We start from the raw sequence: 17462 nt of genomic DNA, 5'->3' as shown, positions 1-17462 counted from the left end.
ATATTAATCTTAAAATTATATACTTTTTATAAAACTAGTTACTCATTAAAAATAGCGTATATTGTAATTAAATAATACTGATAAAGTAATCATACAGAATGCAGAGATAAACAGAAATAAAAACATTGTATTAATTATATTCAAACAATTACATTAATATAATGATATTCATTTCAAATGAAAGCATACTACACATAGTATGTTCTTTACAAAATAAATAGCAATATATATTTAAAATATATATTATTTTGTTTAAATAAATATGTATTTCAATTTTGTTTAAAACAAATATATATTACAAATATTAACTTATTCTTATAATTATAATAAAAGTAATGTGTAACAGTTTTATCTCAGCTTTATATTAAAATCAACAGTTAGTAACACTGTGTGCGCATCTGTGTATATGCAGATACTCACGTGCACAGACATAGAGGACGGGAGAGAAAGAACGAGAGCGATGTATTATCTGTTTTTCAAGCATGTTAAAATTTTCTTAATTTTTAAAATATTATGCAATAATTTAAAAATACAGTCACATATTCTAAACAAGTAAGAACTTAACATAACATATTATTTTAAACTGAATAAAAAAGATTAAATTCTTTTTTGTGCACAAAGTTTTTATGTAATATTTATCATTTAAAATTTTTTCATTCTTTGTGATTCAATTCCCTGGATTTAGAATTTTCTCATGGATGATCTATTGTCATTTCCATTCTAAATTTATTTTGGCCTGAAGCATTGAATACATAATTTAAACAACTTAAAGAACTTCAATTATCTAGAATTTTTGTTATCTACTGATTCTTCGTTTTCGTTCATTTCTTTAGACTCCTCCTTTTTTAAGTCTACAGTTGCATAACTATCTTCAATATGTGTAACTAATTCATGGTTTGCACTAATCCCTTCTTTACTTGCACATGTATTTATTAACCATCCTTGATTACTATCTATTTCTCTTGATACAACAAGAAACAATTCATTCTCCTTACTGTCTATCTGGTCCTTCAGGTATACAAGCAAATCGTGTTCCTAAGAGCATATGATTTTTAATGTGTTTTTGTAATTTATATTTATGTTTCACGTTAATTTTAGTTAAAAACATATTTTAAATACACTTTTATAAATAAATTAATTTTTAACTGACCTTTCCTATAAGTTGCGGGGAATCAAGTTTTGAATCAAGATTATAGAAGACACCATGAATTTTTTTCAGAGCTATCCAATGACGCCTTTTTAAAGGGAGTAACACGAATCCTAATTTATACTCTGTTGGTACATTTAATATAAAGCCTTCAATGTTATCTAAACACAGACATTTAGCATCTCTAGAAAAATTTAGTAAGTATATAAATACTACATTTTTAAATTCACAATATTACAATTGTATATTATTAATAATTATTTAAATTCACAAACCTGCGTTTATCAAACCAAACTGCTTCAAATCCTCTTCGTTGTAGAGCTGCCATAATAACATTAATATCATAATTACCAAGTCCTAACAATGATTTATGTGGATTAATCCAAACGTTTGGACTTAAACTATAACAAATTTGATCTAATTCTTGTTGACTAAATTCTCTTTCTTGAAATAAATTATTTAATGCATGTAATGCACAAAGCTCTTTTCCCTATAAAGAGAAGTAGAAATGTCGTAAAATATAAATTAATATAGTTTTATAAATTGTACAATTATACATAAAAAGTATAAACATTTGATGATTTACTTGTCTTTCGTGATATATAGATCCAGTCATATCAGCTGTTGTACTTGCAACCATTTTATTTACATAATTTCTTTTCTATACTATACTATGAATTTTATTAATTAGTCAGTTATATCATTCATTAAAATCATAATTGTATAATAAAATTAAAAAATTTTTACAGTGGTATCAAGTATTGTTAACCTTCAATACCTGGCAGCTCTATGAACAAAATTAAACGGTTATTTGCTGAAATTTGGTGAAAGGCTATATTAATTATTAAATAATTACAACTAAAATACATACCGCGCTGAAAAACAAACACTGTCACTTTAGAATACGTTACAATTTCACGATAAACCAATGAAAAGAATTGCTGACCACATCAATATAATATACGTATGTATATACTGTATATATCATTTATTTGCGTTCATTCATAATTACTTTATCACATATCTTGAGTCAGGTTTGGAATTACATTCACTTTCATCTTTGTAAATGTTAAGTATTCAGTGATAATTTGTAGAATTATATAAAATGGTTTAAATAAACCTTTATATTGCATTGTTGAACTAGAAAATCACAATGTTGATTGGAGATTCTTGGATTACTGACTAAATAATATTTAACTGCTACTAAAATTGTGAAATTAATTTAATACTTGAAATTTACATTTTAACATAGGTACCGCATACATAATAATTCATTTTTTATTTCAAATTTTATTTTAAGAATGTCAAATGCAATGTTATTGATACAGTTTACTAAATAGTACGTACCTGAATTTTAGAAATACGTTGATATTGGTCAACTTGTAAAACGTAACATGTACTACACTTTACGGTAAGTTGAAAGATCTCAAGCTAGAGTGGCGCGAGCTTTCTATTCCAAGTGTATTTGAAGCTATCAGTATGGCTGCTGTCAGAGTCTGACCTCTATTAGTGGCATACGAAAGTTATAACTCATTTTAGGTTTACTAGAGGGCTTCCAGTCAGAGGATCTCAAGTTTTACTTAATACGTTGATACGCGTCTATTTAATTAAACTATTGTAAACTTTTGAACAATTAATTGATAAAGTTCAAATGAACTTAAATCGAAATTCAATGAAGTTAGGTTGCTCTATGACTTGAAATTTGAATACAACTAATTTCTAACTTGTGACCTACTAACTATATGTATATATGGTTGTGTCGATGGTTCTGTACTTAATTAAGATTTTCTAATTATGCTACAAAATTGTATTAGAAAAATTAAATTATTAGTAAAATCGAGAATGTCATTTTTGTCTATTTTCGAAGAATTTTATTTTTAGAAGACATCTTTAAAATAAGCTTGTAATGGATATTGAATATAAACTTATAAGAGAAATAGATTGTAAACAAGGGGCAGTAAGATCTGTACGTTTTAGTGGTATGTACAATACTTATTTTAAGACAATTGTTTTTAAATTTAATTTTAGTTTTTTTATTGATATGTGATACTTTTTTAGTTGATGGCACTTATTGTTTAACATGTGGGTCTGATAGAAAATTAAAATTGTGGAATCCTCACAGAGGTGTTACCTTGAAAACGTATGGAGGACATGGAGATGAAGTAATGGATGCTTGTGCATCCTGTGATAGTAGTCAAATTGTGTCTTGTGGATTAGATAAATCAGTTATTCTTTGGGATGTAGCAACTGGAACTCCAGTTCGTCGTTTAAGAGGTCACGCAGGTTCTGTTAATACAGTAAGGTATATGTTATACATTTTGTATATTTAATTAATTTGAATATCAATAAAATCAATTTTCTTTCTAATGATAGATTCAATGAAGAATCTTCTATGGTTGTCTCTGGATCACGAGATAATTTAGTTATGTGTTGGGATGTGCGTTCTAAAGTACATGATCCTGTGCAATGCTTAAACGAAGCTAAAGATTCTATTTCTAGCGTCAAAGTATCAGATCATGAAATTCTAACATCTTCATTTGACGGCAAAATACGTAGATATGACATTCGTGTTGGTGAAATGTATTCAGATTATATGGGTGGTTAGTAAATAATGTAATATAAAAAAATATTTTAATTATAAACCATAATTAAGTGTAATATAAATATTATAGATGCAGTGACTTGTGCTAGTTTTACAAGAGATGGTCAGTGTATAGTGGTTAGTTGCGCAGATGCAGTAATCAGATTGATGGATAAAGATTCAGGAGAATTGCTTGGAGAATTTATTGGTCATGAAGCAAATAATTTATGTTTAGAATCAAGTGTTGATATCCAAGATACTCGTATTCTTTCTGGTTCAGCAGATGGAAAATTATGGATATGGGATTTAGTTTCTCAAAAGGTCATTGCAAAACTTTCAGGATTTAAACCAACAAAACATCCTGTAGTGTCATTAAGTGTTCATCCGCAAACAAATTATTTTTTAGCTACTAATGGACCAAGTATTTTAATGTGGAGTGTTGCGTCTACAGAACTAGAGTAATTCTTTAATAACGAAGTTTATAATCATGATTCTTGTGTGTACTATTTTATTTTAAATACTTTATATGTCAATAGTTTAAAACAATTACATATTATGATAAACACTATACTGTATCATAATAAACTTGTTCTATTATTTATTTGTTTGAACAAATATGTTGAATAAAAATCACACTTAAAATATCCATCATAAAATACAAAACATTAATTATAATAGTGTAATTATTAAAATTTCTAATATACAAAATTGACTTTCCTAAAGAGGACTTGTACTTTTTCTGCAAAAATCTCAGTATTATTACTACTACGATATCTTTTACCTGTGTATGAAAGGGATAGAATATGGGTTAGGTTAAGCTGGGTCACGATATACAGTTAAAGAAACAGGCTGAGTACGCACGTAGCGTAACTTTAGTAAGAGAGAGAAAGAGAGAGAGAGAACTTGCGCGCGCAGGTGGCGCGATATCGGTGCGCCAGGTTCCCACCGTCTCGCCCGGGAGAGGGAAAGAAAAAGAGAGAAAGAGGGAACAGTTCTGTACAGTGGAGAGAAATAGAATAGCTGCGCAGGAGGAAGAAAGGGCAGCTGATTCGTATAGCGAATGAAAAAGATAGAAGAACAGAGGGAGTACGAGATACAGCGAAAGACACCAAGGTGCTCGCACACGGGGCGGGCCTGCCAGTCTCAACCACTTCGTAGAGTGCACTTTTTATTTTGTGCTCGAGCACGCAGCCACTCTCAATTGTCGACTGTTTGCACGTACACGACTGAGGATTTTGTGACTCACCCGATGCAGAGTAGAGACTGCTGGACCGCATGGTTTTATCAGACTTCACTCGTAATCGGTCAGTACACTGTGAGTAAGGATTGTTGTTGTTGTTGATCGATCCCCCGGCTTGCCGGCTGTCAAAATTACTGGAAAGACAAAAATCGTGATCTAATCAGTTGCGAACGTAAACCGAATTTGAAAATCTCGGTGACAGTGAAGTGGTGGAAAGTGGTGGTGGAAGGTACGAAGGAGACGGGTGTGCGACGAAAGAGGGTTGTTATGGGGCGAAGCTGTCGTCTGCTGGTACTTTCGCCGCGGCATTTGCTGACTATATTCGGCTTCCTCGCGGCGGCTGATGCTTTCTCCATTAACAGTAAGTTGCGTTTTTTGAATGTCGAATCGAACTAAAGGAAAGAGAAAGTACAGAGTAGACAAGAACATTGTTATCGAAAATGTATACGACCTACAACATTGTTAACTGACAAAACATGTACGAGATGTGCCATGCGCCGGTGTCGCTTACATAACCGACATTTTTCGCGTACATTTTTTATGAGTTTCTACAAATCGGCCGACGTAGGACGCGGGAAAGGAGGACAGTCGTTGGTATAAAAGAATATCTGACGTACGAGCTCAATATCTACGATCTGTATGAGGGGGATGCTGGTGGTGTAGAGGTGCGTTGGTCCGAAAATGGGGGAAGACCGCGATAGATGGAAGCACGTGAAGATTTTGTCACACTACGTTTCTCATTTGGTGTCCAGGCTATTCTTGAAAACCCTTAGAAAGTACAGAAGTCTTTAGTATATATAAATGAAATTTTTAATTTTTGTTTTCCCAAGGACCCAATTGTGCAAACAGTAGGGATGTTCACGTAAACATCTTTTTCTGTCTTTTTTTCAAAGAAAGTAAATACTTTACTTTTTTTTTACATGTGCATACATACATACATACATATACACTTATCTATCGTGTATTGGAAGGATAAATGCATAGATTGTTTTTATTCATTGCTAATTAGAATTTTCACAATTACTACTATGTTCTGTATCAAAAATATAATTTTCAAAGTATACCAAACGAGAATTTGATTTAAACATAAGACTATACATATGGTAAGGCTATCTATTTTACGAGTAAAAACATGTTAGTTTACCACATATATATATATCGTTTCAGTAAACAAATAAAAATATATTGTTGGATATATTAATTAATGTATTCATCATTGGTCATAAAAAAAAATTTGTATACATACATTGATAAATTAATAAATTTATTACAATAAATTAATGTTACGTTAACAAATAAATTGTATAAGTTTTTACAATTCAGTGGACAATTAATCGTTCTTAACTATCGTGTTATACGTACATATTTAGGAATAATTTATGAATAAATAAAATCAAGTAGTAAATTATTTATATTTAATATTATTAACGAATTTTTGGTAAGCGAAATGAATGTAGTACAAACGTATCTTTGTTAGTATTCAATATTCAGAATGAAATGTTAAAATAATAAGATTACCATTAAAATGAACGAAATTTGAAGAAAAACTTATCAATTAAGCCGAATAAATTAAACACAGATCAACTATAAATTAAATTTAAACAATTCATATGGCAAAATTTTATATAATGACACATTGCAAAGACAATCCAACAAAAGGTGAATGGAATTATTGATTATGCAGTTGGCTATTGCAGTGCCTGACCATGCAGTTGGCTTTATCATTCAAATTTATGCTCGGTGTCACGTGTTACGGAAGTACTTCTGCTGTGAAAAAGATTTGAACATACATTTAAAATTTCTTATAATTATTAAACATTGAAGTAATCGTGGTGTAAAATTAATCAATTGGTAAACATATAAAATTATATAAAATAATTAAACTTTTATACATAAACTTGAAACTTTTGAACTCCTTCAGAGGGCAATAGTATCTGTCTATATACAATACAAAAGCATATATTCTTTTTTTATTTTGTCGTACGTACGAAATATATTTTATAAATTGGTTACAGTACAGTTTTACGTTCTTAAAATTTTATTTACAGTTGTATATCATTATGTTAATTATCTTTCAAAATATTTACAAAGGATGTGTATACTGCGATTCATAATGAAAATATTCATCTTCGTCGATTAGATGTTAAAGAAATTCAGGTCAATTTTTTATTCTGCGTATGAGTGTACAACGATAATTGGTGTAATAATTCGTTAAGTAAATCGAAACGTGACGCTTGTTTATGTATAACTACGCCGGTATGTTTCTACATCGCCCCCTATTAGCGTTGTTGGATAATTTCTCTGAGGAGTTTATCGGTTGGTATGGTACAAGCAAAGAGAATTGAGGTTCGTCGAGCCTTATGTTGGAAAATTATTTTAGACGTTTCGGAAGGTATAGATCGAAGTACCAATACAAGCGAAACAAATCAATATCCAATTGTATTATTACAAGCAGTTATCGAATCTTAATAATTTCCACCGGGGCACTAAATTAAATTATCGTAGCCACTTCTACCTTTGAGGTATCGTAAAGTTCTTAAAATACTGTTTCATTTCTCATTTATTACCTGCACTTTAAATGTTAATAGCTTGAATATGGAAAATCTGTACTCTCGATTCGATAAATGAATTGTTCGTCTCGTAATTTACTTTACCGACAAGATTTATAATTTGTCAATTGCAGTAACATTTATTTTAATCGGCGAAATGTTCATTTTTCTACACGATTTACCATCGTATGGTCATCAATTTTGAACAACAGCATTTAATTATATATCCATCGAAAATCAATTATAAAACATTTCCTGTGTTTATATAGTATTCTAACGAAGCTATTGTGTTACGCGTTCATATCGGGATACCAATATTGATCCTCTTATCTTGCATCCCTATTTTTGTCACTATAAAATCGACACAGACGCGAAAAAGCACTCGCAGTACGACAGATTCGTGTAATACAAATGATACGATACAAATCGAGAAGTATCCTGTGTTTGATTTCATGTAGGTACATCAGTCTGTCGGTAGTACAATTACTTTCAAGAATTTGCCCTTGTTACCAACAAACGCGCGTGTATTTATGAGGTTAAAATCCTCCTCCGCTTGATAAACGATGGTCAAAGTGATATTACGCACAACAACGAACACTATTTTTTCGAAACGAAAATTCAGATTAATATTTACGTATCGTGCAAACGTTTTTCGTAACTTTAAAACTTCTCTCGACACTCGTGTCCGATGCGGTTCACGAGACGTTTCTCTACGATTAACGTGCATAATTGGGCTTCTTCTGTAGATGGCACTACTGATGTTCGAAACGAATAGTTGTACCCTACACTAACGTAAAAGAGAAACGATAGAGATCGATACGTTTACAGTTTATTGAAAACAGAAGAGGGAACGATTTTCGCTATTATCGGTAAATTACTTTCGTTCGCACTGTATTGTCAGTCGCGTGCAAATTTTGATAATAGTTTGGAACAATAATAGAAGAACGTGATAACGTGATACCGTAGCGAGAGAAGTAACGTTGATTCCATAGTTATCCGATTTTTTGTTTTCGTTGTTACGTTGCACTTGGAGATGCGTTTAACGTTTTACCCGTTGTATCGAGTTTCGGTCGTTAATTAATTATCGGTTACCTCGAATGAAATATGTTCTATGTTTTGATGTCGAATCGCACGAGTTATACGAATACGTAAAGAGAGACGAAATATGATCGTATTTCTTGAACAATACGCATTAGGTTAATGGATACGAAACAGGGACGAATCTACCACAGACTAACGAAGACTTGATATCAACATACAGTATTCAACATACAGTTACAACGTACAGTTACAGCTATGATTTTACCTCGTAGTATCAGCGATTTAGATGACCACGGGATGAGACCAAACCGATCCGTAGTTTGACCTTGCTTGCACAAATATTGTAAATAAGAATTCTATCACTTTAACTTTCTTATATCCCCAACTTTCTCTACTAACGGTATAATCGAGCGATACGAAAGTATTGTCTCCGGGTTCGAAAAGACCCAGGCGTACCTACGACGAAGTTTGAGAGGTAAACTTCATAGTTAAGAATATCCTGCTTAAAAAACTTTTGTACAGGCGATAGAGATAGACGTGCTGAAGATATTCTTCGAATTTTTCGTAATCGGTCGATTAGAACTTGAGATGTTATGGCAATCGGTTGGAAAAATGTGCTTTCGAGAAAATCGTATTTGAAGTTTTTCCTAACAATATCTTAAGCTTCTCACTTTAATTCCCTGCTGTTTTTTTTTTTTTTTTTTTTTTTTTTTGATAAACATCTTAGGTTGTTTCTATAATTCATTGAAACGAATTTGTACGACTTTTTGTTTTCATTTTTCTTAGGTTTCGAAATACTCTGTACAATACATTTCACGAAGTAACGAGCGTTTATTTCGACAGTTTACGTCTCTACATTGATTCATAAACACGTACATGTTTATTTTATGTATTCTTTATCCGGTTATGGAACAGCGTAATGAACATGACTGTGCATTTGAAAAATTGATACGTGATTTGTACAATTCGAGTACCGGTACTTTCAGTGTGTATCTGCGCACGTATGATCCAGGGTATACTGAGACGAACATCAACGCGAAAACAATAGCTGGGTATAAAAATTCATTCGGATGAATTTTCACCGGGCGATGTAAATTGATTTTAGACGAGGATAAGATAAAAAAGATAAAGAAGAATAGGCAAAACGCGCGCGGAATTCTACTTCCTTCAACCTGGGTTAATGGTAGCACGTACCGGATATTATCGTTAAAGTTTGCAAAAATTCGAGACAGAAATATGTTTGCAAACGGATCGAAGGCCTGTATTTAAATTTCGCAAGAAGCAACCCTCGCTGGCGAGTGGACAACCTTGTTGCACGATAACTTAAAAAGATTTCTCGTATAAAGTTTACAATACGAAGTTTTTCCATTGTACCATCGAATAAATACATTATAACAAAAAAAAAAAACTACTCGAAGAATTTTCATAATATCTAATCTTGAAAAAGATAACTTTGGGCATTAGAAAAATATTATAATTGCACGAATTTGATCACCGTTTGTGATAAGTGATTTATTACAAATACGTGACAAGAAATTGCATATTATTCGCATACTATGTTTATACAAGGTATAAATAATTCTTTCACTGATGTAAGAGGTCACGATTGAATTCGATGTGCTTCGTAAGTAAATTGAACCGAATTGAAGTACTAAGTTTCGAACTAGATTGTAATAAATGTAACTAAGATTTATGTATACAATTTTTTACAAACGATTACCGAATCTTCTTTGCATACATGGTTTTCACATGTCGTGATGGAAGGACATTATATTATTCACAACTTAGCTTTGGTCAGATGGCACTGACGATACATTACTTTGCTATATACTTTGAACTATCTTCAACGAAAATTGATTTTTTGGTAGCACGGTTCTTCCACGAATGGTAAGGTTGATCGAATCGAGATTTAATTCGTTTAGAAATAATCGACGTTTGTGTTAATTTTCGAGGTCTTCTTGAAATTCTAACTTCGCGTCTAACCTTCGACTATTATCGTTAAGAAAATTCGAATCTTTTTCCGCAGAAGTTTCAAATACATTACGTGTCCGAAGAAATGAATAATTCGTCCGACGATTCGACTTCCTCGGACGAAACGTAATACAACAGACATTTATAATTATAATGTGAACATTTACGATAAGAAAACCTTACAAATTCACGAACATTATTCTATTATACGATTACGAGTTACTCGGTCGCGTCGATAGAAACAATTTCGATTACTTTTGCTGCTTTTATTATTGCGTTGCATTAATACGTTAATTTGTGGAGGAAACGGACCTGTACAATGCAAACACTTATAATTACAAACGTTACGATAATAAGTCCACGAGCATTATTGCGTCGTAGAACGACGAATCGATCAGTCGTATCGATAGAAACGATTTTGATTAGTTTTACCCTTCTTGTCGTTGCGTTGTATTAATAATGTTCGATCGTACGTTAATTCGTCGAGAAATCGGAGCTGTATAATTTATGGCAACATTTTCGGAGCTCCGTTCTCGGTGTGTCGCGTCCCCGCGGTTCTGAACTTTTCCATTTTCTTTGGTTCGTTTTCATTTGATTTCTTGCACGTTTCTGGCAGTGTCTCTTCGTTACTTTATGTCACTCTTCTTATATCGTTTCAGGCAAGCATTGTCCTTTAAGGCAATTTCTATGCGCAAATAATAATTGTATACCGATCTCGTGGGTCTGCGATTCGGTAGACGACTGCCGAGACAATTCCGATGAAACCGCCATGGAATGCAAAGGTGAGCGATGAGACGGATATTTAAATGTATCGTGCACTTCGCGGAAACGGTCGTCGACGTTGCAGAAAACTTCCCTTGCATTAAGATCGAACGAAACGCGACCGCGCGTGTCCCGTACGATTTCGCGATAAGAAGAAAAGAAAAGAAAAAAAAGAAAAGAACGATATTCGATAAAAAACGGTCGTCGATCGATATATAAAGCTTTCAACGCGTTTCAACGAATCGATTCGTGGATGACGTCGATCGTTTCGCTTTTATCGAAATGGACCCTTTATAGCGCGAAAGACAATTTCGAACACGTACGCGCGTTAACCGCGTTAACGCGAAACAACGAACAAAATTGCTTTCTACTTTCTGTTTTAAAACAGACGGAATTCAATGTACCGAGTTTAACGCGGGGCGAACGCACGATTAAAAAATCGATCTCTGTAAGCTCGTTAAGGTGACGTTGAAACATTGAACGCGAAATCCGTTTATCTGTTTCCGTTGAAAGAGTTACGGGGCAAATTTCGTACGATCGAAAGACGGACGAAAGATCGGTGTCGTCGATTGTGTTCCACCGATTGGACGTCGAAACACGGTTCTGGTCTGCTTTCGAAAGTCACCTGTTCCTCTCGTAGAATTTTCGACAGATAGAAACGATAAAAAAGAAGGAAATACGAGAAACGAAATATTCACGAAATTAAATTCACGCACTTGTAACGGGATACGAAAACATAGTTCGTAACTATAAAAGTACACGTGTATCGTTTTCTTTTAACGTTTGCGCCGATTTACACGCGCGCGCGCGTTTATTAAGCAAACTGTTCGGTTGATAAACAAAATATGTAAATATATATATATATATATATATAAATATAAATATACGGGTGTTTACTCGGTAGACGTTGATGGGTTGTTGTACAAAGGATGGGTAATACGTCTCGCTAACGTAACGCGGAACTATATTTAAGGTAGCTTTAAATATAGTGCCCCTTGGCTGTAAAGCACGAGACTGTGACCAGGGATTAATAGCTTGGGTTTGTTTACGGAACCAGTTAATACCACGCGGTGTATTAATTGAATTGTCGTTTCAATAAAGTTGAAACATCGCCACGACCGCGTGAAAGTTTCCCCCTTTTATCGCTGGCACGATTACAATAACGGGCTCGTATTTTCCAAATTTCTTTTTATCGCCTCGATGTCGCGCGGAGAAGATTTGGTAATTGATTGAAAATCCTCCCTCGTTCGATTTCGACGACCTTACCGAAGCGTGTCGTAAATATCGTAACGAATCAACCATATTTTCTATCAAAAATTTGTCGCTACGATGACATTGTGGGTAAACTCTTCAGAAAGGTACCCCCATACGGGGATTTGTGGATACGCTCGGTAAAAGTTCACTTTAGGTCCATTTAAATTTTCAATCTTATCCTAATCCAATCTAACCCGGCTCGATTTAATTTAATCAAATTCAATTTGTCTTATGAATTACAGCAACGATTCAGTTCGCTTGGGTCAGATTTTGTTGGGATTTCACTTTAGGTGCGTGTAAAACTTCAACTATCCTGTTCTAACCTAAGCCAATTTAATTCAATCTGACTCAATCTGTCCTCGAATTGCAGGAATGTAGAACGATTGGGTTTGCTCGGTAAAATTTCGAAATAATTATCAAAGCTTCTGTTCTCAGTGATCACCTACTCGTTGGATTAAGAATTTATAATTTTTTTTTTTTTTTCATTGAGATTTTCTATGCACTTTCGTATACACTGTCGTCGTTTTGTAGGAACTAGGGAAAACGGAGAATACACCGTTGCGAGAGACAATTTTATTTGTATTTTATCTAAGGCGGTTAAGTTGCTCGACTATTAATGGCATGATGTTTATAATCGCTTCTGATTGGCGGACAATATGGTGATGATTCGATTACGATGCAATTATAGAACTTTCACTGCTGTGTCAGCTTCTTTATCTTCGCAGTTATTCAATCTGTCAGCTTGGTTTTACTGATCGTGCACATTGAGATCAATTTGTTCTTGTGAACGCAGTTGAATCGAATTTAAGCATGAAAAATCCATTTTTACGTGGATACGTAGGGTGATAACGGAAACAGGTCACTTTAATGGCTTTTGTTCAGTCAAGGATATAAAAAAAAAAAAAACAAAAAAAACGTGTATTAACGAATAAAAAAGGTGATTGATCAATTCGATAAAACAAAAAGTTTCTTCTAACGTGAAATGCACAATGCTCGATCGTATCGTTGTTTGATCGAAAAATACAAAGTGTTTAAAATTGGACCGATTTTTTTTATCGTATCTCTTTATTCGAGAGATAGAGATCACGTGACATACAGATTTGCAGAATCTCTCTGTCAAACATAAACACACATTGATCGTATTTTATTTTTAAATCTTCCAATAAATTCATACGACGTAAAGTGAGCCACGTAATCTGTTACGAGTTAATATCTCACAAACCACTGTGAGAGTTTCGAAAAAATTCTTAATGACGGTTCAATGGTCAAAACGGGTCTATCATTTGTGATACATCGCAAGTGTTCAAGAAGATTCGCTTACACACGCTTTTGAATATTTATGTTCATCTTTGTGTCATGCTTCCACGATATTTCTTTTTCCTTGCGACATTTTTTCTGATTCCTGGGATAATTTCTAACAGGTTATACAACTACCTCGATTAATAATGATTGAACTAATCTTGTTCTGCTGATTACACGTGCTTTAACAAAAGGGTGTATAACATTATTAAAACAAAAGTTCCAATTTCGATCATTTTGTAAACGAGACGAATGTGTTACAAGTACGGAACAATATCTGCTTTTTAGAAATTAAATAGGAGATGTTTCTTTTGTTATGTTTCCATTGCTAATGATAGGAAACTGTTCGATAACAATTGTGCATCACGAGAAGTACTTTTTTTTTACTCCACTGTATGATGTATTTTTATAGTAACGGTTCTGTGCAAATTTGAAGTTGATCGGTAAAGTACGATTTGAGATATCGTGGACACCGGTTCATGAAACGAAGTTTTGCGAAAAACACGTTTAAAGTTTTACTTATCGGTTCGTCACAACTGTCAGTTGTGTTCTCAAAACGTAACTTTGTAAATATCGCGAACCCGAACAAATCCTTTTGCAGACATATTTTCGACGACGTGTACTTCAAGGGAAAGCAGTTAAAAAAGAAATCGATTTTTGTCTTTTTTTGTAAAAAATTCTAGACAAGAACACCCCGTTAAGAAACGTTAATAAAGTTTTCCTTGGCAGTGCCGGGCCAACGGGAGGAGGTATACTTGCCGCCATTATGGTCCGTTTATAGCGGACCACCTTGTAGAAACGATTTACGTCGCGACCTTACAGCGAACTCATAGCGCACGCCACTATCGAGGAAAAATGATGCACTTCGTATCTCGATTGACCCATTATTGAATGCAATGCGTTCGATTCGTTGGGATTAATCCCAGTTCATTAATTCGCGCGTGTGTGAGCACCGTGCGCGTTGCCATTCATCGATTTTATAGAAGTACGAGTAATTGCAGGGTTTAAAGATCAGGAAATCGCGCAAGTATCGCGATAACGCGTACTTGAGCGCTAACGTTTATTTTATGCAACACGAGGCCCAGCGATACAGGAACAGTTATAATCGGGGACAAATTACACGGATGATAATTGTAATAATTTTATGGAGCCGCGATTATAGGTTTCGTTGGAATTCCGTGGAGATAGCGATAGAAAAAGTCGTCGTCCTTGTTGGTCCTATGGTTTTCCCCGTTACGATACATGGGACTCGGCAACACGCAGGTTCTCGGCGATCTTGCATCAGACAGGTTGAACGTTTCTAATGTACTTTTTCCTGTGGTTGCCGAGAGCCAAGTGAGTCTGTGGATATTTCATAGTCGTCGACTGACTGTGTACACTCGGTGCGGGATGCACGGTGAAGATGTCATTTAAATTTTCCAACGGTCCCTCCTGCTTGAAAAATCTATAGGTAAATAAAAAATTACTTTCCACGGTGGTACGTTTTCGTACAATGGAACAAAACTCGGTTTGCAACCGGGTCCTGGAAATATTTTGTTCGCGTTGTTGTTGCAATCACCTTGCGCGACGTAACGTGAAATACAACATTTTAACGAATGGAATTCATCATAGAAATTATCGTTCGTGTTTACTTTGGAAATTCGAACCATCGTTGATACGGTCGTAAAAATATAAAATTAACGCTCGAACGGAATTTACATAATAATTGTCCACTCTCCTAATGGAATTTATCGAATTTTTGAGTTCGTTTATTGGACGTTCGGAGTCATCTTGCGTGCACGGTCCCCGTTCTTCGATTTTAAAACTCAATCCCGTCGTGAGAGATTATTTCGATAATTATTTTCGTAAAGTTCGTTTTTGATCGATAATGGGTCACGAAAGAGCTGCGCACTTTTATTCTTCATTTCACTCGTCTTGCATTCTCAGCTTTACAGGAGAGGGTCGTTCAATATCAAAAGTTGGTCGTGAAGCGTTATTACGAGATTGGCTATCGATTACGACATTTTATCCGCTAATTCAATTTTTTCCAATGCTGACACGATACCGACAGTATTGCTCAAGTGTCATGAATAATCTCTCTCCGTTGATTAATAAGTATATTCTTCGGACTTTTCAATACTTACATGTTTACACAAAAAATCTACCGTCAGTTACGCGTGCATAAGTTTACTTTGTTACTTCTCGTCGTCTTTCCGTTATTTGTACAGCATAAGAACTTCGATTTTCGAAGCTGGTGATATTTTTCGAACGATCCACCGTCGAGTGATTTTCGTAAAATACTCCATCAACGATCGAGTGAAGTTTCGAAAAATTCATACCTTATCGTCCGAATTGCGTTCATTTTTCCTAAAGAAACTTACAGTCCGGTGTTGTCACAGTGAAAGGTAACTCTTTTCACTGTGACACATTCAACGAAAGAATATTTTTCACTTCGTTGCGTATCGCTCGATACTGTGTTACACTTGTAATTTTGTTTACATATTTCTGCTTGCGCGAATTAAAAAAAAAAACGAAAATTCGTAAGATTACACACGCTGTTAATTAAAAATCGGTCGTTAGCGTGGACTTCTCCTCGATTCGGACAGCAGAGGAGGACGTGTCTACAACCGTGACGTTACTCGTCTAAATTCCGTGTAAAATCTCCCCACGTGTACATATACGTGCACATAATCAATCATATTACGCAGGCAGCAACATTTTCTTAAATTACAAACCATCATTGCACGGAGTGCTCGACGTTGAACGCGGTCCGCCTTCGATCGATGTTTTCTCTCCCATGTAAATTATTCATTTTTTATTTTCCAACTGGAGCTCACGGTTCAGGTTGATTGCAATAATTCTGTTGAAATTCTCGTCGTCGATCCGCCGCGAAACCGCGTGCGTAAAAACCGAGTAATACGACGAAGGGAGCGGCGATATTTATTACGGAATGAATAACTCGAGCATCAAGATGTCGGCCGAAGATGCCTGGCAGGCGAAGTCTTCAAGTTACGAAGACTATGCAGAAAAAGAACAGCAAAGGGAGACATCGTTTAAGGAACCGGACGACAGCTACGGAGGCGAAGACTTTGCCCTGTTCTGCTTCTCGGAACATGTTGATCATTTACACGCAAACTCTGTCCCCGGTGTTTCGTGGACTCTTTTATTGGATTATTTCCCGAAGGATCGCGAAACTCGAATTTTCCCTAAATCGAATACTTCGTTCGTCGTTTCACCGTGCGTGAGTCGAGTTTTTCTCACGATTTCGTCTCGTTTCCCTTTCGGAATGCATCGCTCGTTGATCAACAGTAGTACCGTGATAGGGGTCAAAGTTGACCCGTATCGAACTTCTCTTCAAAATTATTTAATCATCAATGGTGTCTGCCTACGATATTCGTGGACAATTCTCGAAATGCACAATCGATGGTAAATTAATACTTGTGTATCAATCGATATAAATTCTAGAAATATAAATTGTAAATTAATTTAACCTTTCTTCGTTTAGCTTCGAAGTATACGTACGTGGTCCGATACAAACAGGAATACGTTCACCATCGGTGGTTCTATTGTTAAGGAACGTACCGCAAAGATGGAATACACCGATGCATCTCCACCGTTGAAATAATCTTCGGCTTAGCA

General features: G+C 34.6%; 3 protein-coding genes across 6 annotated transcripts in view; 2 read left to right on the top strand and 1 right to left on the bottom strand.

Moving 5' to 3' along the window:
- Positions 1-252: 252 nt before the first annotated feature.
- Positions 253-3459, bottom strand: Josd (Josephin domain containing). Its single transcript, XM_076308406.1, has 7 exons — positions 3279-3459; positions 2495-2650; positions 2019-2287; positions 1734-1934; positions 1423-1637; positions 1151-1331; positions 253-1035 (listed from the first exon to the last, which is right to left on the bottom strand). Exons 4-7 carry the CDS (start codon positions 1785-1787, stop codon positions 781-783), a joined length of 705 nt encoding a protein of 234 aa, XP_076164521.1. The 5' UTR covers positions 1788-1934; positions 2019-2287; positions 2495-2650; positions 3279-3459; the 3' UTR covers positions 253-780.
- Positions 2712-4296, top strand: LOC143145228 (WD repeat domain-containing protein 83). Its single transcript, XM_076308405.1, has 4 exons — positions 2712-3126; positions 3206-3449; positions 3521-3747; positions 3820-4296. Exons 1-4 carry the CDS (start codon positions 3054-3056, stop codon positions 4188-4190), a joined length of 915 nt encoding a protein of 304 aa, XP_076164520.1. The 5' UTR covers positions 2712-3053; the 3' UTR covers positions 4191-4296.
- A 481-nt stretch (positions 4297-4777) lies between these two features.
- Positions 4778-17462, top strand: part of LOC143146243 (low-density lipoprotein receptor 2) — a 58053-nt gene continuing 45368 nt past the window's right edge. Inside the window, exons 1-3 of one of the 4 annotated variants that reach the window (XM_076310352.1) lie at positions 4778-5043; positions 5171-5329; positions 11189-11311. In XM_076310352.1, coding sequence (XP_076166467.1) covers positions 5004-5043; positions 5171-5329; positions 11189-11311 — 322 coding nt within the window. In that variant the 5' untranslated portion in view covers positions 4778-5003. The remainder of the gene's footprint in view (positions 5044-5170; positions 5330-11188; positions 11312-17462) is intronic. The other 3 variants (XM_076310354.1, XM_076310353.1, XM_076310355.1) reach the window with 3 other exon arrangements.

This window comes from Ptiloglossa arizonensis, chromosome 4 (genome assembly GCF_051014685.1).
Source record: "Ptiloglossa arizonensis isolate GNS036 chromosome 4, iyPtiAriz1_principal, whole genome shotgun sequence".
NCBI classification, from domain to species: Eukaryota; Metazoa; Arthropoda; class Insecta; order Hymenoptera; family Colletidae; genus Ptiloglossa; species Ptiloglossa arizonensis.
The sequence above is the reverse complement of the archived record's forward strand: the minus strand, read 5'-3'. Positions and strand labels throughout refer to the sequence as shown.